At 38.2% G+C, this 20,201-nt stretch overlaps 1 protein-coding gene across 3 annotated transcripts in view; it reads left to right on the top strand.

The window, feature by feature from the left end:
• The window catches only part of CDKAL1 (CDKAL1 threonylcarbamoyladenosine tRNA methylthiotransferase), a 426,501-nt gene that overhangs the window by 321,450 nt on the left and 84,850 nt on the right, over positions 1–20,201 (top strand). For all 3 annotated transcript variants that reach the window (XM_075417076.1, XM_009941257.2, XM_075417078.1), the window contains one exon: positions 9,185–9,247. In XM_075417076.1, the coding sequence (XP_075273191.1) occupies positions 9,185–9,247 (63 nt within the window). The remainder of the gene's footprint in view (positions 1–9,184; positions 9,248–20,201) is intronic.

The following is a 20,201-nucleotide window of genomic DNA, read 5'->3' as shown; positions in this document are numbered from 1 at the left end:
TTTAGTGCATTTTGTGAACCAGTCTGCTCAGAGCTGGAAACAGTGCCAGCAGTTGTAGACAGAAGGGAGTACTGCCCATAAATTAATCCCTGAAATAGGATGTATGCAGCAGAACAGAAAAATCTATTCATTTCAAAAAAAATCCTCTTGGCTTTGGCAATTCTGGACTTCCTCAAATGCAAACATGGTTTAGACTTAATAGTTCGTGACTTCACGCAGATAGCAAATTAAGAACCTATCCAGGTCTGATATTAATTATGTTACTGAAATTGTTCAAACTTTACTACTTTACTGTCTTTGTTGCCTAGCACAAGTAGGCTTTGGTTGAGTGTATTAGTTTCTTGGCTATCTGTAACTGTTATTTTAGACTCCAGGCACAAAATTTGTCAGTGCTGCAAGTCCGGTTGATACGCCTGTAGTGTTTTTTAAGAAATAATTAAATTTTAAACCGGACTTTTTTTAAGCCCACAGTTTGCATTTAAAGTTTTTTAATGTGCATTTGATTTCTTCTTTTTTTTTTGTGTGTGTGTGTGTGTATCATGGAGGTGACTAAGGTTGTCCATCATTTGCAAATTATGTGATATTTATCATGGCCCATAAAATGTGCTTTGGAAAAAAGGACACTGAAATGTCCCAAGGTGGGTTCTTGGTGACCCTTTCCTGAACTTCATCTGTCTCTGATAATCCAAGCACACTCCTGCAAAGCCATCACAGTCAATCAGGTCACTGAGTGCTTTGGAACTTGTATCTTCTGCTGTTTTCATTGCTGCACCTGCACCTCCGGTCATTGGGCTAAAAAACCACGTGGAACTTGGAATTGCTGAAAAGCTGGAAGTAGAGTGGAGGGCTGAATAATAGATTAACGTAAAACAGCGAGGGCCATTTTTGTGTGTCTAGTGAATTTGTGCGTTGTGGGTATCCAAGAGGTCTCTCCCATGCAGCGAGCACTTGAGCACTGTTTCCACTCACTGTTTGTACCACGTTGTACCTTCTGGAACACTTCTGCTCTTTTTGTTCTTTCTGGGGTGCTGGAAAACCTGGTGCTTTCAAGGCTGCTGTTGTGCAATGGAGCACAGAGGTATCTCACCAGATTATAAGGAAAAGAGTGCACTGCAGACAGGTCAGTCATAGGTTTATAGGTAAGCCCATATATGCCCTGGGTTTAACATATATATGTAAAAATTACATTTCTTTACTAAAATGTAGTTTGCAGTTCATTCTGATTTATATTATTGCATAACTGGCCGAGTAGCTACATATATTCCAATTCAGTCTGCCCCTCATGACCACTCACTTGATTTCTCATTTAGTGTCAACCTAATTTGAAATATGGCTGATACCCCAGGCCAAGTTTCTGTCAGATACTTTTGTTCTGCAAAATCTTTTTGAGCTAAACAGTCTTCCTAATTGGTTACAGTGGCATCCTTAGAAAATACCCACCTCCTACAGATTAAGAATTTCAGTCTGAACTGCAGACAACTACACATCTACCAGAAGTGAGACAGAGCATTTACAAACTATACCGGATTTAAGGATCCTCAAATGAACAAGTGTTGAACGCCTTTTTTGAAATTAAGAATTTCTTTGTGAAAATCTGCAGAATATATTTTGCATAATTTGTCCCCTGGTAAGGGGAAGATTTTACTACAAAAAATGACAGAAGTAACAAACATTAATCCCAAACTCAATTAAAGAACTCAAATGTAACAGAAAGAATAGAATTCAGTAATATTTGTAAAATATATGAGTTTGAAGAGTCTGTATGACATAACTGAAATTATGTGGGAGGTAAGAAGGAAGCATTTGCAATGCCCATGGTTTAATCGAAAATGAATCTTTTAGGAAATTTCTTTCAAATAGGTTGACAAATGATCTTGTGAAGATCCTGTACTGTTTTTTAAAAATGTTTGTATTTTTCCATAAATAAGAATCTCTACTTAGTGTAAAATAGACTAAACCGTGACTACTCGTGTTACAATAATCCTGGACAATGATTTTCTAGACTAATATGAATAGTAAAGGTGCATAAAATTTTATGTATTTTCCTGTTTTAGACAAAAACCATTTTACATGGACTCATAAAACTTTCTTCAAAATTTTTTAGAAAGAATCACTGAGTAGACAAAAAAATAAAGAGTACATAAAATAGGAATTATGAAAGTATAATTCTGTTGTTAATTGGAATTAGAAAAAATGTCCACCATCTTGGAACATTGAGGTAAACTGCTGAGTGTAACACATTGTACCCTAAGTGACATTTTACGCTTATGCATCAAATATTATTAGAAAGTAATTTCTTAAATCAAGCTAAATAATGAAATGCACATCTATCAGTAGTTACAGCAGAACAGTGATTCAGGTAGGTTAGGTCAAAAGCACTGGTTAATCCGCAAATGTTTTTGTGTGCTTCGTTATAGATGTGATCAGAAAGACAGGAATAGTAGCAGTAGAACCGCATTAGCTATAGGAAGGAGAAAACTTGTCAAGCCTGTATTGTCACTTTGCCCTTTCAGACCTCACAGGGCACAGACACAAGAGCATAATGAACACCGGTTACAATTTTATCAAGGAATCTGGCCGGGGCACAACATTTTTTTCAGGATCATTTCTAAGAGGGCAACGCGTTGAATAACTCAAGGTCAAAGAGAACGGTACACTGGTTTCTGATCATTTTTTAAAAAATTGTTTGGCAGAACAAAAAGCAATCTGTAAACTTTGATAATGTGGCAGTTTCAGTGGCTTGGCTCGTCTCTGTATTGTGATTATAGGTATATAGATTTAAGGCTTTATGGATTCCATCTCAGAAAATGCATGTCACTGGAGTCAGAGAACGCCGTAACACAAAGTGCCTTAGACATGCAGTTTCAGAAAAGAAAGCTCCAGCCTTCTGTTTGTTGCTTTTGCAAGCATCTGTTAGGCTGGAGCCTCTGTACTTTTGGTAATACTGGGAAAGAAAACTGTGAAAACACTTGCAAAGCTGCTTCATTCTTCTCCTGAAGCCTGTCAAAATTGTAGTTAAATTCTACCTTGACTCACAAGGTTGAATGTGGTTTTAACTCTAAAGTATGTAATCCATTAGATACTACACAAGCAGGTAATGCAGTTTTCTAGGCTTTTTTGAAAGAAAAACAATATTGCGATTGGTTGTTAGTATGCTCAAGTGTGTAAAATACTGTATAAACTCTAAATTAAATAAGGTTCGTGTGGCAAGGTAAAATTGTGCTTTAATTCTGATCCTCAGTACAAAAGAGAGATGAGGGAGAAGATGGTAGGTGAGGGAAGAGAACTGAATTAAAGACATTCATCTGGTTGCCTGGACACATGTTACTATTCACTGTGATCACGAAGGAAGAGAAGAATATTTGAATGGAAACAGATATGAAGACCTGTTACTGAAGGCAGCCCCATATACTGGAGGGATGTTAAATGGTGGAAGCAGAAAGACAAAAGCAGGAGAACCTTGCTGACGATATATTGAGGCTGACACCTTCAGTGGAACTGGTGGAATCTGCAGAGCTGTCATGGTATTAGGCTGAAATTATGAAGAACCTTGAAGGTGAAAATACACTTTTTAAAACTGAAAGTGGAGTCTAAAGGAAACCAGTGATACCTTCATACTGGGGAGTGATTTTGTCCATTTTATTCCTGGATGAAATACTGAGAATATTCCACTTAAACTGATTCTAAGTAATCTGTAATAAAAATATCTTGATGATATTGTAATTCTCCTTCACAATAAACATCGTAGACCTATGATATTATGCTTGAAAGGAAAACAAGTAAGTTTTACGCTACAGTAATATCATCTGAAAGTCAAGTAATGATCACCAGAGTATGAAAAGAGGATCACCAGGGAAGTGCGATTTACATGTGGAGCCTGCGATGTTTAGTATTTGGTATAGTTACTTCATTTCTAAACTGCCTTTACTAAAGTATTTTCTGTTTATAAAAATGTATTGTTAGGATACCATTACCTTTACCCTATTTTCGCACAATTATTTGAAAAAACAGAAACAAAAATGTTTTAAGTTCAGCTTCATTTTTCTGAAGTAGTCAACACAAAATTCTGTGCTGCTTAACTTGTGCAGAAAATATTTTAAACGGTTTGAGAGATTCATCCTGTATGGGGTTGTGATTTTTTTGGTTGTTTTTTTTTTTACATTATACCTGTTTGTTCTTTAAGTGATCTTTCATGATCAAAAGTAGGGTAATACTCCACAGCGTAGTCCGCTTAAAGCATTAGCACATGTTTCATTATTGCTAAAAATCAATGCACAAGAAAAAAGAGTAAAAACACCAAGAAGGTCACTATCTCTTGGCTTTATTGGTTTATAATTCTGGATGTGTTCTAAAAGGACCCTTTATTGTTACTATACTTTAAGCATATAATATGTGTCTCGGATGACCAGGGTCCATTTAAAAAAATCTCAGTTGAAAATATGGCCTCAAAAATCTGAGGCTCAAAAAATGTGAGAGAGAAAGGCAGTATTTAGAGCAAAGTATGTGTTACTTGCCTGTATGCTTACAGGGGGGAAGTAATGAAATTATGGTAATATGTTGTTTCCTCGCCACTAACATTGTCTATGTATGTTGTCATAAGAAACATCATTAGTTGATGTTGGTTTCTGGTTCTTATTTTCATAACTCCATACTGAACACTACCTGTCTTTCGAGAAGCACTTAATTACTTACATGTATTTTAGTAGAAGATTGAAATAATTCACTTGAAGTATTGCTTTACTTAAGGAAACCCTTCCATCCTGGCATAGTTACGTGTACATACCTATATGATTTTACAGCAGTTAACTCAGTCCTGCAGCAGCACATTAATCCATTCTTCATCAGGCTTTCACATACTTTTCCAGCTACAGACAGAAATAAGAAGTGTCTCCATTGTATCTCCCATATAATGCGGCATTTCTAAAACTTACTGAAGCAGAAAAGTGAAACAATGTTTGCACAGTTATACGCATATATTTTTAGTGGCCCACATCAGCATAGTATCTGAGTGTATCGCTTTATCTATCTAATCTCCCTAAGCGTGTTTCTTTAAGCGCTACAAACTAAGAACTGTGGGTGTAAAATTTAAATCAGTACATGATTGAGTTGTCAGAATTTCATAACCCAACAAAATCTCTGCCCCTGTAAAGCAATCCAAAGCACAGATACAGGCTGGGCAGAGAATGGATTGAGAGCAGCCTTGAGGAGAGGAATTTGGGGGTGTTGGTTGACAAGAAGCTCAACGTGACCTAGCAGTGTGTGCTAGCAGCCCGGAAGGCCAACCGCATCCTGGGCTGCATCAAGCGCAGCGTGGCCAGCAGGTCGAGGGCGGTCATTCTACCCCTCTACTCTGCTCTGGTGAGACCCCACCTGGAGTCCTGCGTCCAGCTCTGGAGCCCTCAGCACAGGAAAGACATGGAGCTGTTGGACTGGGTCCAGAGGAGGACTACAAACATGGTCAGAGGGCTGGAGCACCTCTCCTATGAGGAAAGGCTGAGAGTTGTGGCTGTTCAGCCTGGAGAAGAGAAGGCTCTGGGGAGACCTTATAGCAGCCTTCCAGTACCTGAAGGAGCCCTACAAGAGAGCTGGAGAGGGACTTTTTATAAAGGCCTGTAGTGATAGGACAATGGGTAATGGCTTTAAACTGAAAGAAGGCAGATTTAGATTAGATATAAGGAAGAAATTTTTTACTGTGAGGGTGGTGAGGCACTGGAACAGGTTGCCCAGAGAAGCTGTGGCTGCCCCTCCCTGGTAGTGTTCAAGGCCAGATTGGACGGGGCTTTGGGCAACCTGGTCTAGTGGAAGGTGTCCCTGCCCATGGCGGGGGGGTTGGAACTAGATGATCTTTAAGGTCACTTCCAACCCAAGCCAATTCTGTGATTCTATGAAATGCTCTTGCACCAAAATTGTATACAGCCAGACTGGGTAAGAATATTGCAAGTAACACACTTGCCCTGGTTTAAGGAAATGTTCTGTGGTCACTGAACATAGGCTGTGTCAATATATGGCAAGCCTGAGACAAATATGGAGATAAGCTATGAGTCTGATGCTGCTATCAGACCCCTAAGAGGTCATTTCATTTTTGAAAATACCGTGTGCTAATTTGTATGGCGGCTTTGGAAAGATTCTTGAATTTTTGCAGAAAGATAATAAATTTAAATACATCCTATGCAAATCTGTGAGGATGTTTGAAAGCGATACTGCTGCTGTATGTGGAACAGTACAGTGGGACAGTACATTTGCCTAAGTTCAGAAGGGTTTTTTGAGTGTCTTTTTACTATGTGATTTTGATAACAGTAACGGTACAGAAGAAAGGAATGGAAAATCAGAACACTGAAAAGAAAGAGGAGGAAGATAGTGGGAAGACATTTTTATATTGGTCAGGAGAGTACTTCAAAGGCCTGTTGGACTGAGCTGAGGAAGGACAAGTAAGAGTATGAAGCTGTGTCAAGGAAAGAAATTCTGGGGAAATGCATGTAAGGAGGCAGTTTAGAGACTGAAATAGTCCACTGGAGGCAATCAAGGAGAAGGAGCTTTTGGGCTCCTTGTTTTCCTCTGTCATGTCTAGACATGGAGCAGCCTGCTTTACCCTGTTTTACACTGCTTACAGGTGACCTGGGAAATGTGCCTTTTCTTCGTGTAAAAAACTGACTATTAATACCATGTGGCGAATGCCTGCTGTCGGAGTTGAAGGGGTTACTGTTACAGCAGTATGAATTCCTTGTCCTTTGCTTAGTCTCTGTGTTTTGAAATGTTTTATATTTCTGGTTTTCAGAGATCTGAGTTAAGCTGAACTTGGTGTTCTAGAAAGACAAATTATCACTAAGCAACCTTAACTGTGCTTAAGACATTTCTATCTCTGTGTATTCAGAGTTCCTACGAAGTAGTCAAATGATGTTTAGATTTAGATCAGCTAAGCATGTAGGGCATCCTGGGGGCAGCATTTTTTCATGTGCATCTTCTGAAGTTCCATCCCGTGTTCCTCTATGTCGTGGATTTCCAGCATTTCCCCAGAAGGAGCATTTGGGTTTTGTACAGAAAGCAAAACTTCTACCTTTTGTTGAAAGGTATCAAAGAAATCATAATTTCCTATAATAAAAAGTAGAAGACTATGTCAATGTGTTGTGCAAGGGAAGCCATCTTCATTCTTCAGCTTGTCTAGCTGACTGTTGAAATAGCATTTTGGCCAGAGTCTGAGGGGGAAGGATAGAAGGGTTTCTATCGTATAACTTTATTGAGTGTTATTAAAGCTATTGCAAAAGAAAACCTCAAAAGCACTTTGTGTGCAGTCAAAATGGACTCAAGTGAAAGTGTTCAGTAAGAAAAAGCAAGAATTAGACTTGTCTGGATTTTGTGGGGTTTTTTTGCTAAAAAGTTTAGTGGAGGTGTCCAGATTCCAGGTGAAAATGCTTTTGTCTATTTCTTGCATGATTCTTCATTAAATTAGTTTTTTAAGCAACCTTTTTATATAATCATTTTGATACCTCTTTTCAATTTGTTGTCACATTTCTCCAAATAATTTTTATAGTATTTTAAGCACTTTCACTGTGTATAACTGTACTACCAGGAAAGAAGTCATTGTTAGGGTGGTGATGGAGTTTGGGTTGTGCTGCCTGATGCTTTCATTTGGGTGGGTATTTTCTTATTGGAAATAAAAGAGTTATTAATGACAGTTAGAGGGCAAAGGTTCCTCTACTAAGGGAGGTCTTGCCTTTGGCAAAGGCATGTTCATTTGCTGAGAAAGTCTATGCTAACAGAAATGTCTTTTTAAATATCACTGCTGATAGTTTTAAAGCCTCTTAGTAAACTCAGCGAAACAAGTCCTGTTAGGTATTACTTACAATAATTGAACAGAATATGACAGAAGTAACCTTCTCATACTGGAAACAAAATTTACTGTTCTTATTTGAAGAGGGACAGTGAGTAAAAAATGGTTTTCTTGACTCTTCAGTGGTCGTAACTAAAACATAGGCAGGGACTTCACAGAAGTAGTAATATTAATCTGATACCTTTGACTTATAAATATCCAGCTGTCATAAATTCGTACAAGTAACTAAAGTTATAGCTTTTTTGACTTAAGTTGCTGCATCTGAACATTTCATTGAAAATAAAAACTGTGTAAAGAAAGGAAATGCATAGTTCCTTTTGCATAATTAAATATTACTGAGTTGTCCTATAGTTTCCGGAAGTTAAAATAAATACCACAGTCATGCAGCTGTCTGTTGTGTTCCCAGCATGCTGGAAGCATGAACAGTTCCTACTCGTGCAGCTGGAATACTACTTTCACAGAAATGATCGCTCAAATGAGACAACAGTACAAGACTACCAAGCAAGGAGTTGTTGTAGTTGCTTCCCCTTTACAGAGTTTTCAACACGCAATACTCTGTCTTCCTGAGCTATGATTGACTATCTCATAGTCAATTTTGTGTCAATTTTGATGTAATAAAACTTTGAATTTATTTGTGACTCATCCCTGCATGAAGCATGAAGGGTGTTTTTCACCTCTCCCTGCCCCCCTCCATAGCATGCAGCTGAGAGGTTCTATTTAATGTCTGCTGAAATCACTGAAAGCTCTTTCATTGATTTCGGTAGAAGCTGGATTAAGCAGGTTTTGTCTTTGAACTTTGCTCTTACTAGAAGGAGGGTTTTTTCCCTTTGCTTTGGCATTAAATGGCATGCCACCTATTAATTTTCCACAATCAAGGCAATGAAAGTATTAGCATCAAAGGAAATTGAAAAATAATAAATGATTCTTCTTTAAACTGACTTCCTTTAAACCTAATCTGCTATACAGCACAACTGCATGTACGTGCTAGAATAGTAGACAAGTCTTTGCAAGATTGGAGCCTAATCTTCAAGCTTTGTTATCTGTATTCTAAAACATCATTTATTTATTGTGCAGAAATTAAAACAAATCTGAATTGTTTACACATTCCACTGATGTTCCATAGATTACTGTTTATTATATATTAAGGATATGTTCTTAACATTAATATATATGTTAATTATTTCCTGTGATATTTAATATCCTTAATCTGCATAAACTGCTCTTTATACCTACAGTTCCATTAACAAAGTGCGGAGAGAATGTGTTTGTACCTGCATACAGCTTTTTAAATCAGTAGTCTCTTTCTTTTCGCTGTAACTTTACTAATACGGTTTATTTATTAATATTACCTTTCAGAAAAAACAGAGAACAAAGGATCTGTCCCAGCTGTTTCATTCATACAATCCGTATGATCATAAGGTAAGAAAAAATATAATGCCTACGTTTGTTGTTAAGAATAATTCCAAACATTCAGGATAACTGTATTTCATGTTTAATGCAAAAAGCAGAGGAAATGATAAAACTGAAAGCGCTAGGGTATTCATGTTACTTAAATTATGCTATCATATGAATGTTTCTTTGTTTCTTCAAGTCAAACTTGAAAAGCTGCATTTTCTGATTTGTGAAACCAGTGACTCACATTAACCTCACAGAAGTATAATTTATAGACTGTCACTAAATCCTGAAAAGTGACCATAGGTGGTATCGGATTCCCCTCCTTTTTTATCTGTCTGTTTAGAAACTGTGTTAGCCTTGAGTACGTTGTTTAGCCTCTTGTGTCAATTAGGCCCCGAGATACATGATACTAATGAATTAGCTATTGATTCTGGAAGGATGACTGGAAGAGGCTGCTTTGCTAACAAGACTGGTGGTTGTCTTGGGGAAGAAGAAGAAATACACATCATCATTATAACTTGATCCTTATTTGTAAAGTCTGGGAATTCTAGTAAAAAAAAAAAAAAAACCCAACTTGTTTATTATATCCCATACTGTAGGGTAAGAAAAGAAGATCACTTCCCTAAAGACATGGCAGTGTGAAATAAAACATTAAAGCTGTTACAAGAAGATTTGCAAGAGCCAGGAGACAGAGAGCACAGCATTTCTGTGCTATAGCTGTTCGTCAGTGGGGTTGTAGACGTTATGCAAAAGAGAGCATTAAGCAGCAGACTGAAGGAAAGTGAAGTAGGTTTGTAAAAATTTGCAGGGAGTTCCTTGTGGGCATGGTTTTTTTTACGCAAGTGCACAAAATCCTTTAACAATTTGTCAGCGGTATGAGATCACTGTCTTTGCTGCATCTGTTTTGCAAAGTGTGTGTGATTTTGCAAGTAGCCATGCCGAAAAAGAAAGATTTGAAACATTTTTTTGTTTAGATATTTCAAAGGAAGGTTCTGAACTCCACCCCTTCTTTTCCTGTCCGTGTACCAAATAGCTATACATTGGAAAACTTAGCTAGGTTCTATATTTTGCGGAAGAAGGTGGCAGAAGTGTGTGTGTGTGTGCACCTATCTGTATGTATGAACACATGCATGCATGTGTGTACGTATGCATATGTCTATGAGAAAGAAATACATTGCATGGATTAAATTCATCAGGTAGGTTGTTGCTATGATAGTTCTGTAGTTACCAGCAACTTAAAAATTCACAGTTCAAAAAAACATCATCAAACAGTAGGTATGTTCTATAATTTTAATAATTATATATCATTTCAAGTTAAATCCATCACTTTGAAGTATTTTTTTATAGCTAGACTTGCATTATTTACAAGCATTGGTAAAGCAGATATTAAGGGCCTGTGAAAATTGGGAAACATGAAGAATAAAGGAAAGTAGTGTGACAAGATTTTGAACGGGATCTTTGCTTTTTTGAGTCGAAGCATTTTAAGGTAAATGTAATAGTAAGTCAATTAAGATCTAATAAGGAGACGCAACTGATGAATCAGAAGCTTTGATATTCCTCTCGTGTCTAAATTCTCTTGTGCCAAACACTTTTTACTCATAGTACAAGGAAATTCCATTATTCTTTTATTAGAACTTTTAATGGAGCTTGGCCATTTGTAACTCCTGCTGCCTTCCTGCTCATGTCCTTTGTGGCATTCTATCAAAGTATCCTCAGATGCTTTTGGCTTCAGATGTGAAGCGTTGCACACTCTTTACAAATTAGTCATCAGGCAATGTGGGATTGAATATAAATGCTTAGATATATCCCCTTTTGATCTTTGTTTTAGGTCCTTTAATAAATTATTAAAAGTAGCACAATTGTTTGATGAGTGATTTTTGAATCTTCACTCTTTTGCTGCTTCCAAGCACATTCTGCATACATACCTCAGTAAAAGGGGGAGAAAAGGACAAATGACAGTTTATTAAAAATATTGTCTTTCCTTATTTTCCATTTGACAGTGGTTTTCCTTCCGCTAACTACTTCCTATTTGTAGTGGCTACAACAAATTCATTGCAGATTTCTTGTTCTGTGCTTTTAATTTCCACCTCAGCTGCCAATTTCACAATTGTCGCAGTCCAGGGAAGGGCTTCTAATTTTTATATTAAATCTAATAGTAATCAACACTAGTTGAAAATACAGTTACTACAAGTGGAGGTCTGTATTAGTTTTACTCTAGTTCTGGTTTGTCTGATTTACATGGCGGAAGGGTTGGTTTGGCAGGGGATTGTTTGCTATTTTGTAGATTATTTTCAGTAAGTGTAAAATGGAGATTTTGTGATGGCTTTGTGAAACTCTTGGTGATGTGGGATCATGGAGCAAATGACTTCACTTACTGGCTTCCAGGATTCTTAGTTGATTGATTAAAAGTTTTTTCTCCAAGAACCTTTGTAAAGTAGAAAAGAGATAACCTTAAAGGATAAGTTGGAGCTCGATAGTAGTAGTTTTAACAGATGTAAAAAGGAAGCTTATGAACTGGAGTGGCTGGTACAGGACTGTGTCTAGTGAGATTTGATAGTACTTCATCCTTATGTGATAGGATATCACATAGAAAAGAAAAAAATTCATCAGAAAATCTTCATTCTTCCAAGCTTGTGCTTCACTCACTAAACCAGAAAATGATGTTTTGCTGGAGTAACTACACTAAACTTATTAACCTTATCACTATTTGTGCTTGGTCAGGAGACCAGTAGCTGTTAGAATAGTAGCTATTCCTGGAAATTTTACCTCAATATATACTTGCCTATCTAGTGCAAGTTACTACATCCCAAAAGACGTTTTAAATGTCTCTGATTCTGCATTTCCAGGTGAAAAGCCAGCTCTTTTATGAGTGGGGAAGCAAGGATTTCCTTTTCCTTCCACTTCCAGGTGTGGAGTCTTATCTTCTACCTAGGGAGGCCCTTAATTCAGCAGCAGAGCAGGCAAAGTTTTTAAATTCTTCTATGCAAAAGGGATGCAAAAGTGGGAGATGTTCTGCCTCTGCTGCTAGCAGAGCAAGAGTCGTTAAGCTCCTATATTCTTTAATGCCTAGATATGTATAGGTTACCATCTAGTTGCCCTTCTCATTGTTAAGATGAAACCGTACAACAGCAAATCTCAATAATTACCCTCTGGTTGTATACTTACCCTGTCCAGGGAGATTTGATCCTGTTCCCTTTCACCTAGTGTCACTGTAGTGCTTGCAGAGCCTCCTACTGAGGAACCTGTGGGTGTCTCAGATACCCACTGGCAAAGCTCACTTGTAGCATAAGGCTTGAATGCCTGGCAAATATATTAAACTCTTTATGTCAGACACATACAAAAAGTTCACTTTTCTCAGATAAGTTTTTTTGTTGTTAAAATAAGTATCTTATGAAATTCATTCTTTCCCAAACTAAATAATTATTTGAGAAATGCTGAGATAGATCTTCATTATGAAAAGCTGTTCCAGGTGGGTATTTGATTGCCATTTGTTCAAACTTAATTCAGTTAGCATGTGTAAAAATACATAGAACTCTACTTGTAGATGAAGCCATTCCTTGTTCTGAAATACTTGCTTTTTTCCTGTGTTTATGTAGAGCAGGAGTGTGTATAGTCTGGCTTTCTTGAGAGTCAAGTTCTGACTGCTGTGTAACTTTTCTCTAACGCACAATAGAACAGCTCTTCCAATTATATGTACAGTTTATCTTTTTCTAGGACTATCAGAAAAATAAGATAAAAATTACATCCTCATAAAGCTGTAGCAGCAACAGGTTTAGTGACTTAAAAATAAAAAGACGATCATTGAGGAGTAGTCTTTCTACACTTAGCTATATTCTGGCCAGTTTTCTACTAGCTCATTTAATGAAAGATTACGTTTGCACACAAGTAATTTCTGCTGAATCTTTTTCATGTGTACACTGTGAGGTTCCACATTGCACATAGCAATGATTTTATTCTGTCTGCAGTGAATGTTTAGCTCCCTTAGTATCTTTCTCCCAAATGATGTTTTCCCTTTAAAACCTGTGACCCAGTTTGTTGAAAGCCATTAAGGCAGTTGTGATAGCAGGTTACCTGGTCAAAACAACAAGTTTGAGAAGCTTAATATGAGCCTCAGGATCCAATGTGCAGAAAGTGTACAAACTGAACAGCACAGAGCCCTAGGTGCTTTTCTTCTTTTTGTCAGATGCAAAGTAGTCAGTCTAGCCCTGGAGCAGTTGTTTAAAACTATAATCCTCAATTTATGCTCTGCAAAAGAATGTTTTTATGTATAGTAAACACAGTATAGCAGAACTACTATTCATTTTGCTGCCTTGCCTTCTTGAGAGAATAGCCAGAAAGAGAAACCTTAGGGCATGTCCATACATGCCTCTGGCAGCATTGTGCTGTTACAGTGAGAAATCCTCGGAGAGTTGTGCTTAAAACTCAGCACTGGATTTATTTCTGCCTTTTGCAACCTGAATCTCTTGCTCAGGAATAGGACATGATCTTTGAAAAAATAAGGTCATGTCATACAGCGTTAGTGATTTATTTTATCATATACTGTGTCCAACCAAATAAGAAATAAAGACAATGTTAATTTGATTTGAAAAGAGTTTTGTGAGAGATTTTTTCCAAGTTGAAAGTACTCAGGATTGAAAAAATAAATTACTATTTCAAAATGTGCTCTAATTGATGCAATACTACTAAAATAATTAAAAAACCTTCAAGCCTCGTGCTTTAAAATGTTCTTTGTTAATGTGTTCTTGAAATGTTAAAACATTCAAAGAACTAAAACCCCATAGACAATGCCTGTGTGATTGGCAAGTTATATGGACCATTGTATTAAGCTACACAATGAAGTGACAAAATGTGCTTTTTTTCCTTGCCTTTTTTCTTTTTTCTTTTTTTTTTTTTTTTTGGCTCACTCTTAGCCTGGTAGGCAATTTTGGGAGGCGGGGGGGTGATGTCCTGTGTTCCGTTGGCTTTGATAAAGGTAGATGTGTGCATAACTAGCTCAAGGAAGATTAATAACAAGATTACGTGTGACTGTCCTTAAAGTTAAGGTACTAATGGCTGCTGTCACTTACAGACTTACCATGATAGTTGTGTTCAGCCAATTATTTCAATAATGCACAGACTCCTGTTCCAATTTTTAACGGAAAATAAACACTCTAATGCCAGCATCCTTAAACTGTGGTTGTAGGGCACCTCTTTCTTCTGCTGGGTTCTGTAGCTCCTCTGGAGAGTTTGAGGCATTTCTAAGTCAGAAAAAATAAATAAAGATAGTACTACACGTTGAAAGAGGCTGTAAGTAATAAGGATGTGAAACTGTATTTTCATAATGAAACAGACAGGAGCCACTATCACACAGGTAGGATCTCTTTTGGTACTGCCTATGGAGGCATATATGTGTGTTCTAAGTGGTTTTCATTGACAACAACTTGAAATATTACGTGTAGCAATGCCCAAGACTGTGGCATTGTCTCGAAATCGTCATGGGCACTTGTGTGAAACATGAAGTATCCAAAAGCAAGAGGAAAGTCCTAGGTAAGAAATGAGGGACTGGAGTCAGTTGGCTTCTGGTAGCAAGAAGTCAAGTCCTGCACTCCTTCCGTGCTCTGTGCTGTAGTTGGTGGCCTCCAGGGACTGCAGGCTGTAGCAGGGCAATGGAGGGTGCAGTGATGGCACCGAGAACCAGCGAAACTGTCTTCGCTGTGGTGAGGATTGCTTAGTTGAACAGCAGAAACAGGGGGAGATGGAAAGTTAAGTGCTTCTGTTGGGACCAGTTTTCCTACCAGTGAGCTACTTCCTTTCATTTGTCTCCCTTATTCAGGGAAGCTGGACATTCTGTTCATCCTTCACAAATAAGGAAAAGGGAACAAAAGAAATTCTGATGTCTACTGAAAGAAACAACTCAAAAATGCCTGTGGTTGGCTAACTTTCTAATTGCAGGCATCACTATACTACTCTATAAATTAGATGCTGAAAAGTTTGGTTTTGAAGATGTGTCTGCACTGTGGTATGATGTGATTACATGACACCACATGTAAATGGAAATGTTGGACACTTGTAGAGTTGAAAGTGTTGCTATGAGAGTAGTTTCTTAAAAGAAACTAGTGAAAGACTAAAACGTAGTTGCAGCATTGAACGTGTCTGGCAGGTGAGATTTACATCTTTTGGTAATCTATGCTCATACCTTTTTAGTAGTTCCTGACCTCCCAGACTTTGCCATCTTCTATTTCTGTGTTTGTTGCTGGCCTTCTTTCATGGCCACTGGCATTAGGAAGTGGTTTGTTTTACATATGAGGCATGACGGCTATCATAGAATCATAGAATGGTTTGGGTTGGAAGGGAACTTAAAGATCACCTAGTTCCAACGCCCCTGCCATGGAGAGGGGCATCTGCCACTAGACCAGGTAGCTCAGAGCCCCGTCCAACCTGGCCTTGAACACTGCCAGGGACGGGGCATCTGCCACCTCTCTGAGCAACCTGTTCCAGTGTTTCACCACCCTCATTGTAAAAAACTTCTTCCTTATACCTAATCTAAGTCTACTCTCTTTTAGTTTAAAATCATTACCCCGTGTCCTGTTGCAACAGGCCCTATTAAAAAGTCCCTCTCCAGCTTTCTTGTAGACCCCCTATAAGTACTGGAAAACTGCTGTAAGGGCTCCCAGGTCTGGATGCTTTTTGGAGTCTAGAAATGGGAGATTTCAGAACTGCTGAAAAACACAAGCCATTCTTGTTATTTTTCCTAGGGACAGTAATGTTTCTCAGGTATTAACTGTGTTTTGTAAGATGTGCATGTGCAGTGGAAGTGTCATGAATGCGTAGGTTTTACTTTTGAGCCAGAAAAAAAGAAAGTAGTTTTGAGATACTGTCTCAGCCTTCAGATTTTTCGGAAATGACTTGGGTATATGATTCTGGAAAATAACAAAAATCCTTTTTACCTGCTTTCCATTTATTCCAGGAACAGCATTGTACTAAATCAGAAGGCAACTGTGAGGTTGCAATGTCTGTGATATAAGCCATAGTCTGAATTTCCTAAAGCAGGTTCTTTGAATTGTTCTTCTGCAAGACAAAAAAGATTTCTAGGTTATTGCTGAAAAGAGACAGAGCCTTTTGCTATCTCCTGCCTCAAAATAGATTTCAGGTTTAATTTAATAGCTCAGATGTCAGATATGACCACGTTTTATGGAAATATTCTTATTGTAACCTACATCCATTCTTCTCTTTTCCCTTCCCTCGTGTTCAGAACTGCGTTTTGGAGGAGGTTACATAAAGCTGTTTTGTGCTCTTGATATGATGTGAGGCTTCAAAGAAGGCTACTGAAAGAGAAAAGCAATTTCTGTTTGGAAGAGCAGTGCAGTGGCCCTGTGTTAATGGTATACTTGAATGTTACTTGATGATAGCGAAGAAAATCTAATGGCCTGAGAAGCTGCTGCTTTTTCTTGATTTAACTCTTAGCTGTATTGAGGTTTATACGATCTGTAACACAAAGCGAGCTGATTTATAGACAGTTTAGAAATGGCTGTTCAAATATCAGGAATTGTTTCAGGGTTTTGTAGAGAATAGGAGAAGAAACAAGGAAAGCAATGCAATGGAGGGGCTTATTTCCCTGTTGAATAGGCTGTGTAGAAAAAGACGTGTCTGCTCTTCTCTTCATTCTATAGCTGAAATGTTGGGATAAAAGACTTGCAATTTTATTTGGAGTGTATATTGTATCCAGAAAATGAAAAACCAAAAAACCCGTTTCCTGAATTTATTACTGTAAAACAGTAGTTTGTTTGTTGTTTTTGTTTTACACAAAACCTGAAATACATGCAGTCAGGTAGGGTACAATATGCTTAATACTTGGGTGAAAACTTTTTGTTCGATGCTAGTAACTTCTGCTGTAACTGGATACTTAAAGCGTCTAACCAGAAGGGAGGCTTTTCCTGTTTTAGGTTAAACAGATAATTATTTTCTTGTTTTAAAATGATCTTTCTAAGAAGCGATTAATAATAGTCTATCAAATCAAATTTGCACCTTGTACATGAAGATAATGCTAGATGATGATGCACGGGCTGATGTGTTTAATGAGGTTTCACAGGTCCCAAAGTATTACTGAAATATCTTCATTAATGATCTTGAGAACAGTTTTATGAAATAAGCTGATGTAAGCCACATATTACCCGCCCCCATATAAAAACATCAAAACCATTTTTGCAGTTAAATAAGCATGAAAATAGTGGTCATTTACTTCACAATTTTTTTCCTTGGTACAGCATGCAGATGCCACATGGTATAGCAGGTTGCCTGAAATAAGTATTTCCTATCTCCAAAAAATACTGAACTCTAAAATGAGAGAGAAGTTTTATGGTGACATTAAATATCTGTCAGAAGAACTCAAGTGAAACAAGTTGTTTGAGGTGCATTAGTCCTCTTGTTATTTTCCAGAGAAAGTAATGGCCTTTTGCTGCATGTCTTGTATCACTTATGTACATTGTCCATTGTTGCTCTGGTACTGACACAAAAGTGTGAAAAAGAAAGGTATTTTAGGTTTTCTAAAATTAGTCGCTGGAAAACCTTGACATCACAAAAAGTAAACAGGCCTGCTGCTGTTAAAATTTCTTTTAAGGTCTCTTTAATCGTGCCTTGGCAATGTGATGGAGTGTATAACTCATAGTTCAATGGCAATATCAAGTTCAGGTATCTTTCCTTCTCCCAGTCCCTAACATCTCATGTGACCTGTATCTCTCTGTGGCTGTGCAGTTTGTCATGGATTAGATCTCCCAGTTATCCTTCACCTTCTCTCATTCATTCCCCCCCCCCCCACCTTGGTTTATTCTATTGCCGTTTCTCCATCCCACCCCTGAAAAGGTGTATTTCTCCTCTGTGTAGTCTACCTTCCTTTTTCTGTTTCTTCCCACCTAAATATTCTTTTTTTTTAGTATCTTCTTCTGGTATTAACATAGTATTCTCTCTCTGTTTACTTGAATTCTTTTCCCCTTCCTTTTTTCTTGGTTTTTCCCTGTACGTCTCACGGAGCCCCTGAGAACCCCTGCCACGGTGTTGAAGTGGCGGTGGGAAGCAGCGTTGCTGTCGGAGGGGCATCAGTGCAGCAGGTGGAGCAGCGCCTGAGCATGGTGCCATGGGAACCCGCCCGCGGAGGTGGGAGTAGAGTTCTTCACTATTCAAGCATTTAAACTTTGCTGTTGACCTAAGTGTCCCTATGACCAAGCTCTTGGCTTGCTGGCTTTTGATTGATTACATATCCAGAGCCCCAAGGTTTGGGAACTTTGCTAATGAGTAGGATACCTAGCTTTACGTTATGTTCCCTATCTTCTCACTGGAGAACGATAGTTGGTTTTGATCATAAAATTGCTATAGTCTTTCTGTGTACCTGAATTAATTTGACATGTTATTTAAAGTTCTAGACGTTAAAGTTGGCATCAATGCTTTTATTAACAGAAGATTTGGGGTAATCTTCTGGTACCCAAAATGTCGGGTAAGATTTTGACTTCTTTGCATGGAGTGAACATATTCCATTACTTCTCTTCTTGCTTATGCTGATTTAAAAATTTGTTTTAATGACCCTTTGGTATATAGGTGTGAAGCAGGTGTGTATTTTCTGACTTTGTGTCTGATAAGAAGAGTATGAAAATGTTGATCTCCTTATCCTCTCTTAATATTCTTCTGCATAGCCTTACATACACACACACACATATACACACGAAACCCCATCATCAACAAAAACTTTGATTTGAGCTTGATTCCAAGTATCATTCAGAAACAATCTGATGTATTTCAGGTAAGTCAGGGAAGGATGGGGTCACATTTTTCCCAGTTCGTAATAGGTCAGCACTGACTACGATGCCATCTTCTGTCATTTAAATACTTGGAACTAGAAACGCTCCTTGAGTTTTTATTTTGTTCTGATTTCCTCTCTGTACTATATCCCACTTTGAAGAGTGGAGAGAGGTTAGTTATCATACAGCTGAAAAAGGCAAGTCTGAGTAAAGCGACTGTGTAGAACTATAGATAGCAAGTGGGCTTTAGATTGCTGTACACAGGGATCTTGTTCTCCTGCTGGCTGTCGGCACAGCGCCGCTAGCCCACGCTCGGCGTGAGCCCAGGCGCTCTGCTTTGAAGGGCAGCTGGGGGAGGAGTCTCAGAATCTGCTAGCAGACCATGGGGATTTTGCGTCGTTATTCGAGGTTATTGTCACCTGTCTTAGCTGCATGTGAAATGTGGGGTTCTTACAAACGCGCTCTCACTGGTCTTGCACTCGGTCTGCCTGCGTCTGAGGCTTGTGGTGTCAGGGGAGAGAGGGTGTTTGTGTTCAGATGTGACTAGAAAAACATCCTATGGTTTTTACCAATTGCTCGTTCTTTTTGAGAATTATGGGATAAGCACTGAAGGATGTCAGTGTGCTGGTGATTTAGTATGCATGCTTACAGTGAAACTAGCAACATTCAGTTAAATTACCCAGATACCAACATAGTCTACTCATGTAAATTAGGGTAGGCTTGAAAGCCCTCCACATCTAGTTCAAGTTGGGAGGGTCAGAGTCGGTAGACTTTGAGTTCACTCTGCAGTGTAGGCTTACCATGGAGGTTTAGGTCCCAGTTCAGGGTGAAAGCAACCTGCTAAAACACATGATTCGATTTCAGCTGGACTTGAGCTTTAGTGCGTCGGGAGGAAGGAGTGGTGCTGTCAGTAGGAAGAGAGGTACAAACCTGGGTTGTGTTATAAATGCATGTTAACAGAGCATATTTCACTCCTTAAATATGACATGTTCTTCGTATTATTTTTCTTCTGTATTCTGGTATTTTATGAACATAAAATAGTTTTCATCCAAAAAAATATATCCGTCCGAAGATGGATAAAATAAATTATCCATCCTTCCATGCATTACTTGAGAGAAAGGCTCCAGCTCGAGAGGCTTGTATGGCAGCCATCTTCTTCGGAATTTACTTCAGCATTTTAAATTTTGGTGAGATTCCAACATCAAAAAAAT

This window comes from Opisthocomus hoazin, chromosome 3 (genome assembly GCF_030867145.1).
Source record: "Opisthocomus hoazin isolate bOpiHoa1 chromosome 3, bOpiHoa1.hap1, whole genome shotgun sequence".
Classification (NCBI taxonomy): domain Eukaryota; kingdom Metazoa; phylum Chordata; class Aves; order Opisthocomiformes; family Opisthocomidae; genus Opisthocomus; species Opisthocomus hoazin.
The sequence above is the reverse complement of the archived record's forward strand: the minus strand, read 5'-3'. Positions and strand labels throughout refer to the sequence as shown.